At 37.9% G+C, this 24,039-nt stretch overlaps 2 protein-coding genes across 2 annotated transcripts in view; one reads left to right on the forward strand and one right to left on the reverse strand.

The window, feature by feature from the left end:
* relch (RAB11 binding and LisH domain, coiled-coil and HEAT repeat containing) overlaps nt 1-7,762 on the reverse strand; it is a 32,331-nt gene extending 24,569 nt beyond the window's left edge. Inside the window, 2 exon segments of the mRNA XM_030122718.1 lie at nt 1,688-1,777; nt 7,209-7,762. Of these exon segments, the coding sequence (XP_029978578.1) occupies nt 1,688-1,777; nt 7,209-7,662 (544 nt within the window). The 5' untranslated portion in view covers nt 7,663-7,762.
* Nucleotides 7,763-8,158: 396 nt separating this feature from the next.
* pign (phosphatidylinositol glycan anchor biosynthesis, class N) lies at nt 8,159-23,925 on the forward strand. Its single transcript, XM_030122720.1, is given in 31 exon segments — nt 8,159-8,405; nt 8,711-8,971; nt 9,134-9,255; nt 9,339-9,437; nt 9,517-9,623; nt 9,744-9,868; nt 10,104-10,234; nt 10,349-10,468; nt 10,630-10,670; nt 10,782-10,841; nt 10,936-11,028; nt 11,227-11,282; nt 11,542-11,620; nt 11,770-11,952; nt 12,057-12,196; nt 12,946-13,045; nt 13,219-13,311; nt 14,152-14,243; nt 15,113-15,218; nt 15,305-15,413; nt 15,688-15,790; nt 15,874-15,976; nt 16,888-16,999; nt 17,066-17,120; nt 17,557-17,588; nt 17,591-17,631; nt 18,018-18,091; nt 22,496-22,538; nt 22,640-22,678; nt 22,680-22,693; nt 23,239-23,925. Coding segments are annotated over 30 exon segments (2,823 nt in total). The 5' UTR covers nt 8,159-8,405; nt 8,711-8,744; the 3' UTR covers nt 23,363-23,925.
* The last annotated feature ends 114 nt before the right edge of the window (nt 23,926-24,039 follow it).

The following is a 24,039-nucleotide window of genomic DNA, read 5'->3' on the forward strand; positions in this document are numbered from 1 at the left end:
GAATGGATCACCTAGTAGCCTGAAATGTACTTTAAGTGCTGTAAGGGTTTTCATTTTGATGTTCAGAATGTATCACAGCAGGTGAAATAAAATGTGAAGTAATTATTGTAATCATATTTGATGTTATGCGAGATTACATTTCACAGTTTCTACAGAAGTGATCAATTTTGTATTTCCAGCACAAAGGGAATACTTGTCTTCTACTTTTACAAGAGTCAACAACACATTAGCTTGAAGTGACTGATATCGTCGACTAACTGTGACTCTGCTGACCCTGACATTTCCAGCAGATAAAGAGTGCACAGGATGCAAGCACAACAAAATGGAAAAACCAAGAACTGAATAACTGGGAGAGGGAGAAAAAAATAAAGCAAAAAGCTAGTCTGGATGGAGTGACTTGTCCAGTTTTATTCACTGGGGTTTGATCAACGTCAGGAGAAAGCCAGAAAACCCAGAGTCAGACAGCTGGGGGCAGGCATCTTTGCAAGAAGAACGGGTCAGGTAGGGTAGGGGTGTGATAGTGGGGGGGTGGTTCAAGAGGGAAGGGGGGTGCCAATTGGGGAGAGTGGGAAGTATATGAATTATAGAAGAATTTTCTTTTATGCATAATTTGTAGGTTTCGGGTGTACCAATATCTCTGCTGCATGGTTTAACTCTGTTTTGACTACACATTAATGAATGGTTATTCATCAGCATTAAAGCCCCAAACCATCTAAATTTTAGTATATTTTACAAGCGTTATCAAATATCTTAAGCTATTGAGAAGTAGAAATCTGTAAGTTTACACATTTACAACATAAATTTGATGTCTTATGATACATATATCAACTAAAAACTAAGCTTCTGTTAAAGAACACAAAAAGAAAAACATAGTACAAAACATGACTATGTTAAATATCTGTGAGTCAGTACTTATGGTTTGGGGCTTTTTATTTACTAACACTCACCGACCAAATGGGTGGATGACTACAAAAAGTTGATAATGGATAATGTTCATTACTATAGTATGTCAATCACAAAGAAGAAGGATGAAAACAGGATTCACACTAAGTTAACATTAAAAAAAAAATATTACCTGCAGTGTAACAATTCAATTTAGAGATTTAATTACTTGTTTGTCTTGAGCCAACAGTGTAAGAAAAAAAATCATCACTCAACATCTGAAAACCAACAAGCTGCTATTAAAAACTGCATTCTGCAATGAGGCACCATCAGTGTCAGACTCAACTGTTAATGTATTTCCACTAAGAAGCTACCTAATGGTGTGTCACGACAGAGCCACAGGGGATGGGTTGGGGGTGTGATTTCAAATGCTGCTGAGACAGGTCCCATACCAAAAATACCACAGACTGACTCAACAGTGTGAGAGTTGACAACAGGAGGCAAGAACCCCTCTACAAAAGTTAGAAGAAGAAGCAAAGTGTACGTCAATAGTGGAATATGTTGACCGAGACCTAACAGTATGATACTGTGACACTGAAGTAAACATTACTGAAGCAGCTGTTGCACTGTGACTACATAAACATGGCTGTGAACTGGATAAAAGGAACATCACAGTTTGGATGCAGGTGTTGGTTGTTACTGTCACCTTTTAATTTCCCCCCTTAGATTTTCAGGCATTTGATTAAATTTCCTGTAGGTAGCAGGGGTGTTTTGCTTTCAGCCTTGATAGTAAGGCTCATCTTACCTGCCACCCGCTCGTCCGACTCTCGGTTGCCATCGTCTGAGTAACGTGCAAAGTCCAGAGAGTCCAAGGTGCTGATGCTGCCTGCTCGATCTGAATAGAAACACAGAAACACACCAGTGAGACGGCAGTGCAGTACGATCATTACACTACACAGCTCACAGATTAAAAAAAAAAAAAAGTTATGTTGTGGTGCTGTATGAATGATTGATTTCACGTTTCCCCTTAAAGACAAAGATTTTAGGTCAGCTATAGTAGGTCACTACTCCTTAAGGACGGGGCTTGAATCCCAGTTACAGGATGTGACTAACCACTATTCAACTTTCCAAAAAAAAAAAAAAAAACAGCTGGAAATTTATTAAATTCAGTTAAATAAGTTAAAAGCAGAGACCTTTCCAACTGTATGGGGGAGTTATGGTGTAGCCAAGAAAGATCTGAGTCACTCCAAATACGGGAAACAAGACAAAGGTTAAGAGATTACTTTGTTTTTGAGATCTTCGCTTAACAGAAAAACACCATCTTGAAGTCTACTACCATAACAAAAACAACTTTAAAAGGTAATGCCCAAAAAAATGCGTTAACTCAAAGTAGACACATACTCATGCTCCTATTACATTGAGCTAGGCGGCACTGAAAGCTTAGCCAATGGTGTTAGTTTTCCTCTGGTGCAATACAAGTGTTAGATTGGCCTATTTGTTCTCTGATATCAAGATACAGTAGAAGGTCAAGCCAAATGTGGCATGTAGAGTCTATTATTTGATTTAATTATGTGAAGCTGGGACAAACCATTTACAAGACTGTCATTTACTACTGCTGTGTGTAGTTTGTTTATGTGTAATGTTTGACACTAGCAACATTTCCTTTTGCTCAAGTCTTGATGTGAAAACATGACATTTAGCGAGACGTGGATAAATTAGATGCTTGGGTTGCTAATTTTTTTAGCAATTCTATGTGATCTATACAAACGACATCTCTACCGAGCATTCTGAAACCTTAAACCCTGTGCATGTTTGAAGCAGCAGTACATCTTTGTGTCACATGCATTGACCATGAAGGCTCACAAAGCAGCACACATGCCTTTTCCTCTACAGTGGGTGTCTTTCTGCATTAGCTGTGAGAATACGTGTCATTGATCTGCCCCGCTAACATCAAGTTAACCCCGGTTTTCTTGTGGAGAGCAAGATGTGAATGGATAAGGAAAAAACCTGTTATTCCAGAATGATGGCAACTGACCTGCGTGCATGTGGCTTTAAGAAAAGAAACATGACATTTCTTTTCCGCTGACCTTTCAGGGCTGTGCCCCTGGCATGTATTGTCTGGACTCCTGATAAATGTGACACTTCAGATTGTCGTGTATCCACTGCACTCCTGCTAGGCTTGTTGTGCGCCACACTCACAGCATAGATGTACTAAAGAACAAGTGTCACTGCCTTACATTCAGTCACTATACTACACTACAAATTAGTCTTTATTGTATACAAAGCCAAAAACAAGGGAGATTGATAACAGGTGATTATGGCAAAGCAGAGTTTTTCTAGTCTGCCAAATTACAAGATGCACGAAACAAGGAGACACACCTAACACATGCCGATACAAATTTAGACAAGAAGACAAGGAAAGATGGATGTTTAACAGGTAGCCAAAGAGCTTTTTCAATGGGATTAATGCCTTGGCAAGTGTAGCAGCTGTCTATAAAATGGAATGAATATATTGGCTATCCAAAGATCTTGACAGATATTTGTCTCTCACACAATAATACATTTTAAAATATTCTGCAAAACACTAAGTATAGTCCTGATGTTTAAGAAAAAAAAAAATCAGTGAGTGATACTGAATTAGATAATGCCAAAGGACTAGGAGACAGATGATAACTGAATCACCTGCAGGTATCCACAGGCAGACTGTCAGCTTAGCAAGAGGCAGAGTTATGAACAGGCTGACAATCAGAACCAATCCAGAACTCCACAGAGCCTGGCCAGCATTCCAACAATACCATTCATCATCTCTAACTCGCACAGTACAAACTACTTGCTGCAAACTGAAAAAAATAGGATTGAGAGACATTATAGCATGAGCAGTAAAGATAAGGGCTCAACTGACCAGGGTCTAAGAAAATATCAATAAAACCTTGAGTTTTCCGGCATTATTTTTGTCATGTTAATGCATTAAATTTCAACAACATTGTAGTGACTTTCATGGTCATTTGCAGTGAACAGCATTTTGGTTTATTTTTAAGGCATTGAATGCTAGAAATCAGTGTTGTAGCTTTTTGTACTCAAATTAAACCGTGGGGTCTTTTATACTTTTCCTTAAAATAGATCACAATACACATTGCGTATTTATTGCAATATATAATTTTATAACCTTTGTGTTCATATGTATTGGATCAACAGATGTGTGGATACATAGTCCTAGTGCCAAAGCGGGCAGAGCAATATGATAGTGTGACTCTATTTTTTTTTTTCATCAAAATGTGAGTATACATCTGTTATTTGCCAAATGTATAAATGTAAAGTCTTTCCAGGTGGTCACTTAATATAATCTACTCAGTAAAATAACAGAAAATGTTATACCATATGTATTGTTGATTAAGACACTATTAATCTGAATGGTAGAGTTACAAAGATGTCTGGTTGATACCTTTCTGTGTTAACCAGTGAGTGAGTGCTACACGGCTGAGTGCTACTATGGTAAATCTATTGACTGTTTACAGCAGCACATTAGGTCTAATTAGCTTCAATTCAAGGTCCTACTTAACATACTATCAGCAGCAGATAGGTGGCAAACCTATGTGGGATTTCACTGTCAAACCCTTGCTGTGGGATCACATACTCCTGGTATTCTAAACTACTGCAAATAGCAAATAACATGTAGGTATTATAGATGTGACTTCAGAGTGTCAACCATGTTAGTGTCAATGTGAGAAATGTAACTAAAAGCCCTTTGACATCACATGAGCACATAATCACCTGACCAGCCAATAAGGGGAGGAAAGTGTATTCATGCATCCTTGCTGCAAATTAGTAAGGTGGTGAGAGAAGTCCTGCTGTGTCATGTGGCTTGGAGCAACAGCTGCAGACATAATGTATTTGTACATAGTCTGTATTCATGCACATGTTCATTCCTCCTTCTGCATTGTTTTCATATTGTCCATGAGCCTATTACGTTTTGTTTGTCTTGTAGGACTTTGCACTGTATCATAGAGTGTAAAATTCATAGCAAATACACGGGGGCAAACAAGGTCTTCAGTGTGTTGCCACTGTTTGAATCATGAGAAACTACAAGCTCTGTAATAAAAAGCATGATTCTCTGTCAAGAGATGAAATTCATACTGCATGCATTCCACCTCAAGAGCTTTGCTTATGTATCAGAATATCACAAAGAATTCTGTCTTTCATACAAGAGGAAAAGATCATTCCAGTGATCACATGAGGACTTGGCTATCAAAGTATTCTGGAAAGAAATTGGACATGGCCAAGAACAGTCACCTGCTTTCACTCATCTGAATGCTCTTTCTGCATGTGGCAGATTTAACATGTCAGATATTTTTTTTTTCCAGATTTCATATTTTTATTAACCTCTGATCTCATCAATAGCTTATGAAATCGAGATTACTGAGTCTCCACGGCCCTCCTGCCAACTCCACAATAGAGGCTGTCAAGTTCTGTCATGCTTCTCAAATACTCAGCATCATGAAACATTTATTATGTTACCATTTTCCAAATCTGTTGGGAGTTTTTAGGATAACACAGCAAACTGTCATCTATCAGGCTACTGCGACACCCAACTCAGAGATTAAGAAACATAAAAAATCTATATAAAGTCATTATGGGTATTTTATAATACTGGGTGGGGTTTCATTCTGACAGACAATGGATTCACTGAATGTGACTTGCTGCCATCTGCTATATGCTACTGCTAGCCTCAGGCAGGTTTCCAAGACCCACACTCAAGACTATTCACCAGTCTCCTGAGACATCAGGCCATTGCCCATGGCTGCTGCATCTAAATGAAAGAAGGTAAATCTTCCGGTGATAAAAATCTTTTTTCAGATGGAAAGCAGTCAAATATAAATACATTTTAAATGACAAAAAAACATTCATTATACTTGTAGTGTAAACTAAACACAGACTCAGTCCTAAAACTGAAACAGGAAGCACAGCATTTCTAGTTTACTTTATTTTGCCCTGATAATATGTAGAATCCACAAAACAGCAGGCAGAAATTTAAAGATGTATTTTATGTAGGCTACTGTTTAAACTGCAATATTCAGTTAAATTATCAACATGATACAAAGACCGCTGCTGTCACAGATAAATGTAAATCAACCTGAGAAGTAGGCTCAATTTCAACACAATGCTTGTTGAGGATGCTGCATATGTGTTTCAGATTGTTTCACAGATAGGGTGGGTGTGTAACCACATGTGTCAGTTACAATTCTTCCATTCCCGTTCTTCTCGATCTAGGATAAGTAGGCCTATATTTCAGACATGCTTCAGACACAGTACTGAAGAAAGTGTGGAGCTGAGTCATTGTCAATCTAAGTGTAATTAGGAGGACATAAATTAAAATGTGCTGACGGCAGTATTTTCTGTCCTGTCATCATTTTCAGTTGACATTAAATTCCCAGTTGTATTACACACTTCTTTTGGTGTATCTGCACAATGCTTTAGGTCTACATTGGGTGTGAATATATTTACTCATTCACAGTACTGATACGAGGCCAGAATGCTTTACCACAGTCTATGGTGACACTACAACTGTGCTATAACAGACTACTTGTGGCTTGGGGTGTCACTATGGTAACGATTTGCATGGTGCTTTTTATGGCGACTTTTCCATCCATCGTGCTATTAAGGTCTTACGCTATTTTCCAGAACAATGGTGTGTATGGGAAAAGGGTGCTGCAAATATTTACCCATGTCTTGACCATTACAGTATTAGAGCTTTTTATCTCCCTTGTCTAAAAGGAAAACTTGTACACAGGTCTCAAAACCATATGGTACGGCTCTCCTCAGCCATCGATTTGTAATCGCTTATGGCATAAAAAAAACAGACAGTGTTGCTAAATAAGGTTAAAGGAGCTGTAATTTTTCCTCTTGCGTCTCTTTACCCTGGTCTGCAGCTGATCCTGACCCCTGAGCTACCTGTGGCCTCCTGTAAGGTACATTTTCCTCAAGGGATCAATAATTTATTACATTGAGTTGATCTCTAAAATCCTCTCACTGTATGAAGCATCCATCACTCCTATTCATTTCATCCTATCAAGACAACGTCGCCTGAATTCCAGTGATACACTATCTGGAGGACAGTCGACACAGCTGACCCACAAAACTCGCTTATTGGCTGTGGGCCCTAGACCAGGAGGACAGGTGCAGCAAGCGGATATATCACGATCGATTGTTTTCCAAATGCAACCTTGTAAGCTAACCTTAGCTAGCCGACGAGCTAACTTTATATAATACCGCCTGACAGACTGAGCTAGCTGACAGCTATGTGACTAGTCCTGGGAGCAGCTACTCACTCAGTGGTCCGCCGGGTCCAAGGACCTGGTCTTTGGCAGGAGGAGTGCCGCTCTGGCGCTCGAAGTTGCCCGGGTTAGAGAAATAATCTCTGAGCCTCGGTAGCTCTCTGCCTGCCTCCAACAGTTCAGTGTGAAACTCCAAGGCCGTGAGAATATATTGGTCCCGTAAAAGCTGAGCAGCAATGACATCCACTGACACCCGTGTCTCGGTGCTGCCTGCCATAGCTGTGGTGGCCGCGGCCGACACAGGGATGCCCTCGCCACTGGGGCTCGTCCGGTTGCTAGACAGCAGGAGCGTCGGAGGCTCCGCGTCCGCAGGAGGGGAGAAAGGATTGCCTGGCGGCGGCCCGGGTGCTCCGTCGCTTGGGCTTCGCTCTGTGTCAACTGTTTCATTCGGTCGCCGTTCCACCTCTTCCTCAGAATCACTGAGATTAAACGGGTTGACAGACGCCATTTTTTGCACTATAAAGAAATTTAGCAAAAAGGCTAAGCTACTCAGACCTTTCTTCCTGAATGGATATTAAGCTAGCTATGGTTTGGTAGGTAGCTGTGACAAGGGGGAAAGAATACGAAGCTGTGATAGGTCAAAGATGATGAACGGTTTCCCAAAGCCCGCCTCTTTTACGGAATCCTACACAATGAGTGGATGAGAGCTACATCGAAAGGAACACAGGGCAGGGCACGTTTGACAGCTGGTAGCCAATGCTAGCTAATATGTTTAAAGATCATATTTGGCTGTGGAAATAAATATGCATTGTCGAACTGGATTTTGCAACATTTAATTTGTATGACAAACCTTAAAGCCATTTCCTTCCATCAGTAAATATTTTGAGCTACGCAAAAGCTGGCAGGAAAATAAATATTCCAACTACACTACCCATAATTCAGCAGTGCCGTACAAACGTCAAACTCATAACAAGGAAGTGGATGCTCATGGTACCTCAACTTCTCTTACTAATCTTCTTACAAAGAGTGGCAGTTGGTGTTTTAAAAGCACGCACTTACTTTAATCTTGTCTTGCACAACAAAGCTTTAACCCGAAGAGTCGTCTAACTGCGTAGTTGATGATCTATGAAGGTTAAAGGGAGGCCAACTGATCAATGAAATGGTAGTAGATACCTTTGCCCATTCATTTATTCATCGCCAAAACAGCATCTTACGTGTTTTATGGACAGCGTCCACTAATGATTTATGCAGGTAAGACTTTTTTCATTGCCTATGGATGTGACCAGTGTCGGAAACATCAAGAGACTACTAACCAGTTGGTGCAATGCCAACCTTAAAGAACCTCTTACATACTGTTACAGACACTTCATAGTTAGATGGCATATGTAGCATATATGACAGGAGATGGAGCATGCATAAACGTGTTATTTGCTTTAGCAGGATGATAACTAGCTTTGCTAATTTCTAACTCATGTTTTTCACAAGACCTACCTTTACTTCTCATGACCTTTTGAACCCTATAATTGTTAATGTCTCTCTCCTGTTGCTTGTTTTAGAGGCTCAAGGTCTTGATGACATTCAACATTCAAGATGAGGATGATCATTTTCTTCCTAGTTGGACTGACTGTCCACGTGGTCTTCTTTATCTCCATTTTTGACATCTACTTCACATCTCCCCTGGTCCATGGAATGACACCCCAGGCAACACCACTGGCACCCCCTGCCTCCAGACTGGTGCTAGTGGTGGCTGATGGGCTCAGGGCAGACAGTCTTTTCACACTGCTCCCCAACGGTTCATCCAGAGCCCCATACCTGAGGTTGGGAAACTGATATAGAGCAGCTGGCTTGATTTTGGTGTATTTGTGAGATGGCTAAGGAAGCAGGATGTGTAATATCTCTGTGCCTGTTATCTGTATAGGTCGTATTCTTCTCAGAAACTGTTGTTCAAGGATATATTTGTGTATTTTTTGCTTTACTAGGGGTAATATAGAGAAGAGAGGTACATGGGGAGTGTCACATACACGTGTGCCAACTGAGTCTCGGCCCGGTCATGTTGCTTTAATTGCTGGGTTCTATGAGGATGTTAGTGCTGTTGCTAAAGGTATGTGTGCATAAGTTTAAGTGTTTGGCGCTTATCATGTATGTGTCTGACTGAATGCACTGATGTTTTTTGTGTGTATTCAGGCTGGAAGGAGAATCCTGTTGAGTTTGACTCTGTGTTTAATGAGAGTAGTCACACCTGGTGCTGGGGCAGCCCTGATATTTTGCCAATGTTTGCCAAAGGTACACAAATCCACTTCAGACATATAAGCTTATCAGTAGAAAAACAGATAAAAATGAATGTATGAAATCTTTCTTTCAGGTGCCACTGGAGATCATGTGTATACGCACACATACTCAGCAGAAGAAGAGGACTTTGCCTCCACAGATGCCTCCAAGCTGGACAGCTGGGTGTTCACTCAAGTCACAGTATGATAGTGGATTATGTTATAATGAAGCAGTACTTAACACCAAAGTATAGTAAGGCATTACCACTTTACGGTTGGAATTAATTTTTTCCATCTATGTCAATGTTTCTCTGTGTACCAGTCGTTCTTTCATTCAGCAAAATCTAACTCCAGTCTGAATGCTACGCTGCATGAGGATAAGAATATCTTCTTCTTACATCTGCTGGGCATAGATACAAATGGACATGCTCACAGACCTATGTCACAGTAAGTTGGAGACATGATATTGTGATATATTGTTGTTTTTATGGACACTTTGGTATTTCATCAATTAATAAAATTGTGCAAATTAAAACAATCATTCTATTTATTACAAAAAGGCATAGTGCTCAAATTGACCTAATTTATTTAGAATGAATGGCACTTTTGGAACATTAAATATGCATTTAAAAAAACCAAAAAAACACTTATAAGTTATTTGTTCACATTTGTCTTTATCCAGGGAATACTTAGACAATATTGGACTAGTAGATGCAGGTGTGTCTCATCTGGTGTCTGTAGTAGAAGACTTCTTTGGTTATGATGGCAAAACAGCCTATGTGTTTACTTCTGACCATGGCATGACCAACTGGGGTAAGACTTCTATCTCTGCATTGCTTTTTGCTGTCAGTGAGAAATTAAATGTTAAACTGTAAAGATTTACTTGGGGGTTTTCTGACATCTGTTGATGTGTGTGGATGTTTCCAGGCTCCCATGGTGCAGGCCATCCCTCTGAGACTCTCACCCCTTTGGTGGTGTGGGGAGCTGGAGTTCAGGGTGCTAAAACAGTTACTGAACCTCAACCATACAGTGATGGATACTTAAAAGGTAATAAACATACAGTCTCATTTCATAGCATAGTTTAGTAAATGTAGCTCAATGTTGGCTTAATATTTTTACTTCATAATTCTTTAAGGTGCAGTAAAAAAAATATGTTTTTACTTTAAAGTTGATAATCCTTTTGGTTTTATCCCTCCTATTTCTCAAAGACTGGAAACTGGAGCATATTCAAAGAGTTGATGTTAATCAGGTATGACTCATTGCACATTTTGTAACATCAATTATCACCCATTGTGCCTCTAAACATAACATTTATAGAACTAATATTATTACAATCTCTTAATTACTCTGTTTTTGACAGGCTGATATTGCTCCACTTATGGCTTCTCTAATTGGGGTGCCCATTCCTGTCAACTCTGTTGTAAGTAAAAACCAAACAAACTTTTTCAGACTGGAAATTTTACATTCTACTGTAATGACTTTGTGAAAAGCTGTGTTTATTTATGTCTTTTCAGGGTGTGTTACCTCTTCTCTACCTAAACAACACTCACCGATTCAAGGCAGAAAGCATGTACACAAATGCTATTCAAGTACTGGAGCAGTTCAAGGTTTAACAGCATGCATTTCTTTTTATTCAAGACATGTTTACCATTTATATCTTCAGGGAAAAAAAAACAAACAAGTCTCACTGTTAAGAAATTTCATAAATGAAATAAATCTTTGAGAATTATACTTGGAGGTAATACATGTCAGATATATAATGTAAGGTTTCTAATCAATAGCTGATCTTTTTGTTTCTCCTTTAGATGAAAATGACCCAGAAAAAGGAGACTACCTTGTCTTTTCTATTTACCCCATACCAGTAAGTACTAGAAATGTCTAAGTATAAATGTCTAAGATTTTTCAAAACTGACACACTTGTTCAATATAGAATAAACTAAGCATTTTATTAAGAACATTACACTCTTTACATTAACTTCTGCATTTATAAATGTGGGAGGACAAATGAAGCACACCTTTTTAAGTCACCATACTGAACATTATTATTTAAATACTTTTTATGCACTTTATCTTTATTGCTTTTTGTTTTCTTTTCTTTCCTTATCTTTTTTTTTTCTCAGACTACTGACAGAGTCAAAACAAGCTGAATTTATCAACAAGGCCAGAATACTTATTCAGCTGGAGAAGTATGATGATGCTGTAAGAACCTGGGAAATTTTAATCTATACTTTTCATCTGAATTAACCGAGTTTTTGATGCTAAAGCTAAAGAAATGATGTCTCTGTGTACTGATCAGTCCCTCACTTTACCGGAACTTGATAAACCTATCTCCTTCTGTTTCTACTTAGATCTCTCTGTGCCGGTCTCTTATATCTCATTCCCTTGAAGGCCTGGTTTACTACCACACCTATGACCGGTTTTTCTTAGGTTGCAGTGTGGTGCTGGGGTTTGTTGGCTGGACTTCATATGTTGTCCTACTCATATTAAAGACTCATGCCAGCCTTAACAGACACCCAAATCTCACTGGACAGGTAAGAACATACAGTTCTCCATGCCACTCAAAATTTCATCAACACATTTAAACTTGTCTTGTTAGGTTATGTTTTTGATAATATTCTTGTGTGTACATGTGCAGATTCCCAGCCTTTACTTGGCGAGGCTATGTATATGTGTGACAGTGGTGATCGCTGTGTTCCTATTTATCCAAAGGAGCCCCATTACTTACTATATTTACTGCCTGCTTCCTGTCCCTGTGTGGTATGCTGTCCTTAAAGAGTGAGTAACACTCACACACTCAAGAAAATGTCATGTACCATAGTTAGATACATGCAATATGCAGTGCAGCATAACAAATCTGCACAAATATAGTGCGGTCTAATTAAACTAAAAGGGCACTCTGAGAACACATACTTCCAGCAAGACCCCACTGTCCTGTAATTATTCAATCAAATCCCCTATCTGGCAATACTAGGAAAAGTGAACCAAAAAGAATAAAAAAATTCTGGATGTGCCTTTCTGTAGCCTGGGAACCAGATGAATCTGACAGCTAATTTTTCAAATTAATCTGGTGATGCCAGACTACCCTTTTCCAGGACCAACTCCAAATTTTAATGGGTTTGTCCTTGGACCATACCTTGTCCTTTCAACAAGTTTCATGGCAGACAGTGGTAATAAAACCATAACCTCACATACATGTGTAACACATGTAATGAGCAAATACTTCCTTTATGGTGTTCTCAGTTGGTGCACCATATATTACACACAATGATGCATATGAACAAACATCAAAACACTGGAGATCAAAAGAGATCACAGTGTTTACTGAATACAGCAGTTTTTCAGAGGATCCAATTTACCTCACACATAATTAATTGTCCATTCATGTCTGGTGCAGCTGTAGTGTGGTTAATTATATCCTTTCAGCTGGCATTGTATCCCTTCTTGTTTCCTCTGTAAATGGATAAAAGGCTGTTATATTTTGTCCATAACCTCAAAGAATAATTGTTATTCCATTTGCATTGTAGGTCTGGAACCCTAACAGATCTGTTTCACTCAGCTCCTTCACTGCCTCTGTGGAAATGTTTTGGCTATTTTGTTCTAGTGGCATTTGGGATCGAATTACTGGTGAATATCTCTTAAACAGAATGACTTCTAATTCGTCAGTACAAATTGTCTCTGCTGATATACTTTAAGCTACTATACATTCATACAGCATAGTGTTAAGAATGTATACTGAAGGATTCAAGAAAAGGGTACTTGTAAGCTTGTGTTGTTCAGTGTACATTTGCTGCCACCAGGTGGTGAGCTTCTTCCATCGCGCCATGCTGACCTTAGGCCTGGTGTTCCTCTCTCTGTGGCCTATCCTATCTGGACTGTTTGGAAAGGCTAAGGTATTGGTTTGATGAGTTTCTTCCAGTTATAGTGCATAAGAAAAAAGATTAAATGTGCCCAAAGATTTACATAGATGTACATAGTAAAAAGGTTACAAAATAGAATGAGTTTTTGTGTTTTCTTCAAGTTTTGTCATTTATATACAATATGACATTGAATTTCTGTACTTAAGCACATTTCTTTAGTCACTATTGATTTCACACATTCCCATTCTCTAGGGCCCATAGAAATACATTCTGATAAGGATAAATGCTACATTTATTTTCTTTAACCCTTAAAGACCTAGAGCTATGTCAGTGGTGACTTACAGATGATATTTCCCTAAATCTAACCTTTCTTAAGTGATTTTTCACCATGTATTATAATATCCTAATCTGCATTTTGCTTTTTTCAGTGAAAATCCGGTGTTTTCCTATATTAAATTTACTGATCATATAGAAAGCTCAGAGTAAATTCACAGGTTATCATATCAAAACAGGGAAAAGTCATTTAAAAAAGACATAAAAAATTACTGTCCAACCACTACAACTAGTGTCATTTATCAAACTATGTGGGTTTTACTGGTGAATCAGTGTTGCAGAAAAAACAGTATTTCTATGTTAATCTGGCAGATCTGATGCCACTGAAAACCTGACAAAGTGCATTTTACCTAAATTATTTAAATGTATGATAGGATTAGTGGTTCAAAAATGATCAAACATTTTAAATCAGTAGATGCTTTTGGTCCCTAGTAGCTTTTTAGGTCTTTGAGGGATAAGATGAGCAGCTGGTTTGTTTTGCTATGTACTAACAAACACAGTATTTAACAATATAAACTCCTTGTTTCTGTCTCCATCCAGACTCGTTCACTGAGCTGGTTTCTGGGCTGCCTGTGTTTGGCTGTTTTTCCCCTGATGCCTGTTGTGGGTAGAGAGCCTAATATACATCTGGTGTAAGTGCTTCCTTTATTTGCTTACATTTTTCAGCCTTTACCACATTGTCACGTCATGGCAAAAAATAAAAGCCAAATCTAGGACAGGCAACAAATAAGTACTTATGTTCAGAATGGATGGAAATACAGTATTAATACCTTATGAACTGGGTTTTTTTGACAGGTTTGACAAAGCTCTAGGCTGAATAGTCGTTCCATTTACAGGTACATGGAATATGGTGACCTTTAACTAGGTGTTTAAGAAGCCATGTGTTGTTGTGTTATCTACAAAATACAGCTTTAGAAATAACTGTTTGACCACCTGTGATTTTTCAGTAGAAATTCAATGTGGCAGCCTGTAAACACTCATAACTGTTTGATGTCAAAATCTTTGAAAATTGTGTTTTGATGATAAAATGTTACAACAAAATACTTTTAATAAATTATGAATAAAGCACTGAAACAGGAAAATTTCCAAATTTAAACTTGATGACCAAAACCCCATTTATTACGTTCATCAGCTCCATGTGTTTAAGGTTAAGAAAATGTAAAGTAGAAAATGTGGTGATGGGAGAAGACAGCTATTTAATGCTTCATGAAAAGGGGTACATAGAGAGAGTTACTGCTAATCGACTCATAATCAGCAAAATAATTGTCCATTTCACACACCAGAAGAATACACAGTATAGCTGTGATCTAAGAATTCTTTCTAAAGCAATACATGAGAAATGGGATGAATAAAAAAACAAAGGAAAGAGTTTAATTTCTGACATATACATATTTACTAAGAGAATCTGTATTTAACTAATTTTAAAAAAAAAATCAAAATCAGGCTGAATCCTATGATAGTATCTATAATATTGTAATAATTGTAGCATTTCATTTGTCAGTGCTTGTGCAGGTCTACTTGCTCTGTTCACTTCAGCCTGTTACCTCTGGTCGTCACGACGGAGGACGCCGCTGCACCTCAGCGACACACAACTGTTTGTCTTCCAGGTAGCTACAACACATGTCATAATGCGTATAACTGTGTTGTGGTACTGCGTTTCCTAATATTGAATTATTGTCCTTCAATTCCACAGATGATCCATGTGGCAGTGTGTTCGTGCGTGCCCTTCCTTACACACTCCAGCCTGCAGCAGAAACAAGGCTTACCACTTCTTAACCAGATCATCAGCTGGACCACATTAGGTGGGTGTGTGTTGGCTGGCACAAGCCATTTGCAATTCATCTAAATTAAACACTTCAACATATCAAGAAGTTATTATAGTGTGTGTATTATTAAGGTGATTGGATGTCCTCGTATATAAGTTATTTTTAGGTTAAAATATAAATGAAGTGCATTTGGCTTCGTCTGTATCTCACCTCATTTTCTTTCTTTATAATAGCAAATTTACTGTTAAATATATTTGATCACCATATGTGCTTCTAGCTCTAAGAATATTTATACTTTTCAATCCATCAGTGTCCTCTATTGTGGTTCCACTCTTGAGCTCTACTCGTCTTTTCCATCGACTGCTCAGTATATTCCTCTCCCTCACAGCCACATACTTATTGCTTAGCACTGGGTAAGGCCTGATTTTACAAACATACTAAAAAGCAGAGCCACAAAACCATCAGTTTGCTAAGTTTTGTGCTTGTTTCCTCTCAGGTCAGAGGCCTTGTTCCCACCAGTGTTATCGTGGTTGATGTTTGTGTGGATCAACATTGAACAGGAAGCGATGCTTGCACAAGGTGTCTCAAGCAGGCAAGAGGTGAGAAAAGCCATGATAATGTCCCCTGTGTTTGGGAGACTTAGCAGAACAATTACATAAAGTACCTGAAATGCAAATGTCAGTATTCATATAGGTATGTTTGTGCATTTATTACTCCGCCCCTTGAAGAGGACATAGGGGGTATTGTTTTTGGTTCAGTTTGTTGGTTTGTTAACACTCTAACAGCAAAACTATTTGCTGAATTCATGCCAAATTGACTTTATAGATTGCCAGTGACCCAGAATAGATCTCATTACAATTTGGGAAAAGTAGGTCAAGTTAAAATTTATTATGCTTTTTTTTTTTTTAACCTTTATTGAAGCGACACCAAGTGACAGAGATTTATGTACAGTATTATACAGTATTTACATTACATCATCATAATGGGGGGGGTTAACATATATGGCATGTAATATACAAAAGAAACACGTCAGTCAGTAATAAAAATCAATGTCCTGTCCAGGTTGTGTGGTTGTTTTATGCATTTTTAAAATCTTTTTTTCCCATTTACTTATAATGGGTGAAATTTCACATGTCTGTAGCAGTAAAACTATTGGGTGAATTCATACCAAATTGACTTTATAGATTGCCAGTGACCCAAAATAGATGTGATTACATTTTGGGAAAAGAAGATCAAACTTCAAAATTTTTTATGAATTTTTAAAATCTTCCCATTTACTTATACTGGGTGAAATATATGCAAGGGGCAGGGTTTGTTGTACCTGGCACCACTTGTTGGTGTTTATTTCTGGATTGTTTAAACAGTAACCAGTAAATTTTTTAATAAAATAAAAGGAAACTCTATTGTTGAGAGGCATGATCACATATTAATCTATACAACATATATTGAGGTTTACTATTGACCGATCTTGTATGTGTATGTAAATGTAAATGACTGTATTTTTTTCCAGCTCTCCACAATTGATTTCTCTGCAAACATAGACATCACCAAGATCCGGCAGCTGAAACTGGACGATATCAGAAGATCGTATTTTTTGTATCCTTGCAAATTTCCCTTCCAGTGTTAGTTTTGAAGGTAACATTTCTGAAATTGCTCTAAATCTGTCCTTAACAAAATAATTCCATCAGGTATTTTTATTATCACAGCTTTCTTCGGCACAGGAAACATAGCTTCCATTAACAGGTCAGTGTATGTTTCTGAATATTATTGATACGTGTGTGTGTGTGTGTTTGCAGTAAATGGCAGGAAGTTTGGTCTGTGAGATTGTGCATAGTTAATTATAGGTACAATCGTTGAGACTGAGTGGCAGCAAATGTGTCTGTCACCATTAGCTATGCTTCATTTGTAAACAGGAAGGAAATGTGTGTGAGTGTGAGTGTAAGATCTGGGAAAATAAAGTTTGACTCATCTCCAACCATTGCTATGATTTGCATTTTGTAGACCAGTGAGTATGTGATTGTCCTAAAGTTTTACACTGTGAACTTGTTTACGTTGCATAACACACAATATGCTTCTCTCTCTCTCTCTCTCTCTCTCTCTCTCTCTCTCTCTCTCCCTCTCTCTCTCCTCTCCTCTCTCCTCTCCTCTCCTTTCCTCTCTCTCTCTCTCTCGTGTCCAGTTTTGACCCAGCGTCCGTGTATTGTTTCCTCACCGTTTTAACCCCTTTATCATGGGTGGGCTGATGATGTGGAAGGTACCGTATTTTAAAACACAATCTCTTATCTGGTTTTGATGGCGTCTGAAGCATGTTCTTCAGAAAGAGAAGTAGTTTGCAGAGTGTGACATATCATAATCTCTTTATATATCTCCGTGGAAAATTTCTGTACCTTGTGTGCCTCTTTTCTGCAGCAGTAACCTTTTTATAACCTTATGTGTTCACACCTCTGATCCCTTTGGAGAAAATTTACATATTTCTTATGATCAGTTACAGTTTTCCTATTTGTATATAATGAATTACTACACTTCTTATGTTTTCTACCAGAGAAATGCTTAATGCGGCAGTATGCTCAACCAATTCAATTTAATTTTTTTTTTTCAGGACAAAAAAAATCTTACATTTCTTATCATTTGACCTTCCAGGTTATCATTCCATTCATAATAGTAATGTGCACATTTGAGACCATCCAAGTTGCAACTCAGCTCTCGTCAAGAAGGTAAGTCCTACTGCAGTAAATGCATCAAAGTCAACTACATGTAGTATGGGCGCAAACCTTGCGTCATTGAACTTATCTGTTCTGATGGTTACAGGTCTTGCAAGTAAACCGAAATATGTCATGCTCATATAAGATCTACGATTACCACACAGTCAATGACAAACAGAAAAGTAGTTCTTGGCACCTTTCTAAACAGTATCAGTGTTTTAGAGAAGTGCAAGTTCTTGAGCTTTAAACTGAATAATATGGCTCTGCTTTGATGAGATGCATGAATGATGATGCTGTAGTTTTAAGACAGATTTCTTGAGAATAATGCTCTATATAAGGATGCATATGGGTACCCTCATCTTCAAATTAACTTCAGAAGCTTCAAGTATCCATGTTAAAACAAAACTCCACTTTAAAGCCATGTATTCTTAAACCTAAAAGAAACTATACCTACAGACGTCACACAAACACACAATACTCCTCAATAGTCACTACATACTGGTGAGATTAACTGAAAACCATTAAAAATGTTAGTGGCTGATTTTCCTCTAGAACAGTGTTTTTCAACTTTGGGGTCGCCTGGAATTCAAATGGGGTCGCCTGAAATTTCTGGTAATTGATAAAAATTAAAAGAAAAAACTTACTAATAAAAAATATATGGTGAGTTGAGAGAGACAATCACAATCCATAAAAGACATGACAAACTGTGAAGCTGAAACTGAAGCACTGTGGTACTGTTTATTTTTCAAATGTTTATTGTGGTCGGTTTAAGATGCTGCAGCTCTTTCATAATTCATAGTTGAGTTATTGTTTGTTCAGTATTAATTGTCAGCCTTGTAAATACAAGCTGGACTGACTGTACATATCCTGACCAAGGAAAATAAAATTCTCACTTTGTGCAGTAATCTACACCTGGCTTTTCTGCCTCCATCCATAATAATAAAATATATTTCCTAAATGTTGTCTAAAATTAATGTTTATTTTGCAACATAGTATAGCAACTATTGCATGATCAAAAACAAATTCATTTTAGCAAAAAAAATGTTTTCTGTTTTGAATGTATGGGGTTGCCAGAAATTTGTGATGTTAAAATGGGGGTCACGAGGTAAAAAAGTTTGGAACCACTGCTCTAGAACAATGTCTTTGCATGATTAATACAGTGTTAAGACACACATATACATGTTGAAATTTAGTCCTGTAGTGTAGTAAAATAAAATATACTGAATTAAAAAGAAATATGCAACTAATAAACATAGACTACAGTAAAACCATTTTCATATATAAACCCATTTAACTAAACGGTCTGTACATAAAGAAATTCCATTTATTCTTTCCTGGGTATCCCATCTCGGAGATTTCATAAACAGTATTTGTCTGGAGAGTACAGCAGTATAGAGTAATTAATGTACCTGGTTACCTCTGTGGAGGTCCAGATTATAGAGGCTATGATAAAACTCAGATCCAGATACATTCTTTGCCCATCTGCTCAGTATCAGGACAGGGTCAACTACAACTAGAGCTGCATGATCTCATCTGGAAGTACCTCTCTCCTTATCTGTCCTCCTCCTCTAATTTTCCTGTATCTACTTCCTTTATCATCAGGTGTCGGAGGATCCAGAACTAGTGAAATGATCCATGGCCTTGTTTAGTTTATTCTGGGGTTCTGATTTCAGTATGAGAAATACAGACCCTTAATGTTTCTACGTGTGTTGAAGCTGTGATGACTCCAGTGATTTGTTGATAACCAGATTGTACAAGCAGTGACGAGGGATTTGTGTTCAGAGTGTCGACATTAAACCTCTAAAATCTTCTAGGCCATGTAGTTTATTAATATTCAGAAAACTGTAATGTTTCTTAAAATCAATTTTAAACCATTTCCCAGCCTAAAACTGTTTAGGATTACTCTACATCATGACTTTGGTTTTATAAAATCTATATTCATGCTCTCTAAACAGACATCTACAAAACTATGGTCAAATTCTGGGGTAATTGAAGATTACAGAACTGCTACCTTTGGCAGTTTGTCAGTTTAGATCTGAACAATCATGTAAAAACCTCAAAGTCAGAGAATGTGCAGATGTCAGTGTAAACCATGCACATGTCCTTTGGGTATGTCCTAAACTTGCATAATTTTGGGACAATGTATATTCAACATTTGTTAAGATATTGGGTTATGCAATCCCTAAAACATGTTTGGTGATGTATTTCGGATATATTATTGGTAATATTGTAAGAAAAAAATGATAAATATTTGTTTAAAATATTATTAGCAGCCTGTAAAAAGGCTATTACCAAAAAATGGTCCAGATTAGAACCTCCTACAACTAGCGACTGGTTACAAATTGTGAATGGAATATCTGAGTTGGGGATTCTGACCCATAGATTGAGGACTCAAGAAGAGCAGTGTCATGATAAATGGAAGAAATGGACAATTTTCATTTCGGCGTCACATTACTAAAACCAATTGTTCGTCACAAAGGTTCTTTATGCTCAATGTATCTCAAAAGTCCCTTAATAATAATAATAATATAATAATAATAATAATACTAGAAGCACTCGGAGAGCGCAGACCTCCGCCAAGGCGGATCAGTGGGCCCCCCCGTGGGCCCCCCCACCCCCGATCACCACCAAAATTTAATCATTTCTTCTTATCCCATTTCCAACAAACCCTGAAAATTTCATCCAAATCTGTCCATAACTTTTTGAGGTATGGTGCACACTAACGATCAGTGGCCCCCCCGTGGGCCCCCCACCCCCGATCACCACCAAAATTTAATCATTTCTTCCTTATCCCGTTTCCAACAAACCCTGAAAATTTCATCCAAATCTGTCCATAACTTTTGAGTTGTGTTGCACACTAACGGACAGACAAACAAACAGACAGACAGACAAACAAACAAACCCTGGCAAAAACATAACCTCCTTGCGGAGGTAATAATAATAATAATAATAATAATAATAATAATAATAATAATAATAATATAATATAATACCTTGCATTCATAAAGCACTTTTCATTCAGCAGAATCTCAAAGTGCTACAGAGAGAAGACAGTCCAATAGAAAATAAAATACTATATCAGGAATAAAAGACTTAAAGGTACGGGAGACTTTGTGATGAATTTTTCATCAAATCTGTAAAACCTCAGTCATAGCCTAAGTATCACGAATCTGTAAGTCTTTCTGTGATTACTCACCTTAATCTTTTGCATTACGGTGAACAATTTGAAGTGCCATCCACCATAAACAAACCCTGTGTGTTTACATTCAGAGCTGGGAGGTAACTCGGGCATCTTCAGAATTTTTTTGTTGCGACGTGCATTGTGGGAAACGGAGGTTTGCGCTGCCGCTGCAGGCGGCTGCGCGAACCTCCCTGCAGCGGAGGTTTTACAGATTTGATGAAAAATTCATCACAAAAGTCTCCTGCACCTTTAAGCAAATAAAACAAAGCATCATGGTAGCCCATAAAAAGCCTGACTAAACAGGAATGTTTTTAGCCCCTTTTTGAAGGAGTCCAGTGACGGAGGAGCTCTGAGGGAGTTCCAGATATGGGGAGCAGCAGAGGAGAAGGCCCGGTCTCCTATGGTCTGAAGTTTTAGTTCTTGGGGGGAGGAGGAGGTTGGTGCTGTGGGGCCAGAGACTACGGGTGGAAAGTGTGAGGGGTTTAGGAGGTCCTTGAGGGTAGTTTGGGGGCGTTTCTATGGATGCAATTGAAGGTGATGAGGGCGGTCGTATAATTAATAAGACCACCCTATTGTTATTGTTATCCCTTATGTTTGTTTTGTATTGTATAGAAATCAACAAAAAAAAAAAAGGTGTAAAAAACCCAAAAAAACAAAGTCACACAATAACAGAAGGTGGGTGAGAATAAAGGCGGTATGTCTGTGAGGTAAAATTTCTGTTTTTTCTTAAGGCAGTCCAGTGGCAGTGTGTGTGTGTGTGTGTGTGTGTGTGGGGGGGGGGGGGGGGGGGGGGGGGGGGGGGGGGGGGCATCAGGCCTTCACATCCCCTATGCAAATGTGCTGCACAAATATTCTCCCAAAAGGCCATCATATAGCTCTGGCATACTGTAGTTGTAAAGAGAAAATTCTCACCTGACTCTGCACACATCATTGCCTTGTGACATTTTAGGTCTTTTCCAAATCATGCAAACTTAGAGTGGGGGTGAAGTTCTGCTTTAAATTCAATTCTTCAGTTTTGGGGTTTTTTTTTTTGACTCAGTGCTGCATCCTTTTCTTATATCCTTAATCAGGTATCAACACATCAGTCCTCACAAGTCTCTTTTTTGCACTGCCAATGCATGCAAAGAGGAAGTAAATTACTGTCTATAGTGGCATCAAGTAAGTCTACGTTGCTGTGGATAGAATAAAAAAGTTGCTTCCAATTCTTTCTTTCATTTGTTTTCTTTCATTTCCAGTTTATTCCTCATCGTCCTGGTCATCTCTGACTTAATGGCACTGGTAAGGAGTTTCCAGATTCTAAGATTCCAGATTTTTTTGTCCTATTTACCAAGTTCACTTCAAGGAGGCCTCACACAGTAAATTTTAAACTCTCCCCTCAGCATTTTTTCTCCTGGTGCAAGATTACCGGCAGTTGGTTGGGACATTGGCACCAGGTATTTTATAACTAATTAATACTTCACTCATAGCTTACATTTCCCTCTCGACTGGTGTTCTTGGTCTTTCTTTCTACTTCTTTTTAGTTCTACACTGCAAAAATCTATATCCTACCAAGTGTATTTTTCCTCATTTCTAGTCAAAATATCTCATCGCACTTAAAATAAGACATAACCACCTAAAGAGTAACTTGTAAGTGAGATATAAGAACTTACTTTCAGACAATAGATCTTGAAAATCTTATTTCAAGAAATCTTACCAGGATAATTTTCAGTTGTTCCATTGGCAAATTTTTTTGCTTAATTCAAGATTTTTTTGCTTAATTCAGCAAAATTTTCAAGATCTATTGTCTAAAAATAGTTCTTGTATCTCACTTGAAAAGTTACTCTTTAGGTGATTATGTCCTTATTTTAAGTGTGATGAGATATTTTGACTAGAAATCAGAAAAATACACTTGGTAAGATTTAGATTTTTGCAGTGTATCTCTACTTTAAATTCACACAAATACACTTGTTAAACATATTTCTTCTTTTCTCTTTTGTAGTATTAGCCACTATGTGATTGTGATGTCAATGACCATCTTCCTGATGCTGCTCAGTGTGGTCACACACATTCTCACCTCACAGAGACTCATCCTGTGGAGAAAGCCAAAGATGCACTTCCCTTAAATGAACATGTGTATAGATACATTTAGAGGCTAAACCAAATGTTTTAGTATTTATTTTCTATGGTATATGGGGATAGGACAATGTTGTGTTTGAGTTTCAGTGTCTTGTCTTGTGCAAAAGTCTTAGAGTCTATTAAAACTTGAATTAATATTAAGAATAGTATAGTCAAGTCCGTAAAAATGGGATCTGTAAAACATCCTCTTATTTCAATACATATGAAGACTCGGGTGACACTTAATAAAAAGTCATAAGACAGTGTCAAGACTTCTGCACAGCACTGTATGTACTGTTTTCTTCTGTATAAACTCATTGTTTCTGCATTAATCATTGATGGATGGACCAAGGCTGCTAAATACTTAGCCTTGAATGATGTCTTTGCCAACAGTGCTGATTTATGATCAACCAAAGAAGGGTAACTTTTGAACTTTTCAAATATGTAACACTATATCTAGTGAAGCTGCCCGAAATGCAGCATTGTGTAGAGCAAATAAGTACTGTATGTCATTTTAATGCACTGTGAACATGTTTTGTACTACTAATATTAAAAGAAGGATTAAAATGAATTTGGATGTACGTGTGAAGCTTGTGAAGCTGAAGGGATGTACTGCAAAAAACCGAACAAAAAAAACAATCTTGATGTATTAGTAAGATGTATAACTACGGTAAACAAGGTGAAT

The sequence above is a fragment of the Sphaeramia orbicularis genome, chromosome 20 (assembly GCF_902148855.1).
Source record: "Sphaeramia orbicularis chromosome 20, fSphaOr1.1, whole genome shotgun sequence".
NCBI classification, from domain to species: domain Eukaryota; kingdom Metazoa; phylum Chordata; class Actinopteri; order Kurtiformes; family Apogonidae; genus Sphaeramia; species Sphaeramia orbicularis.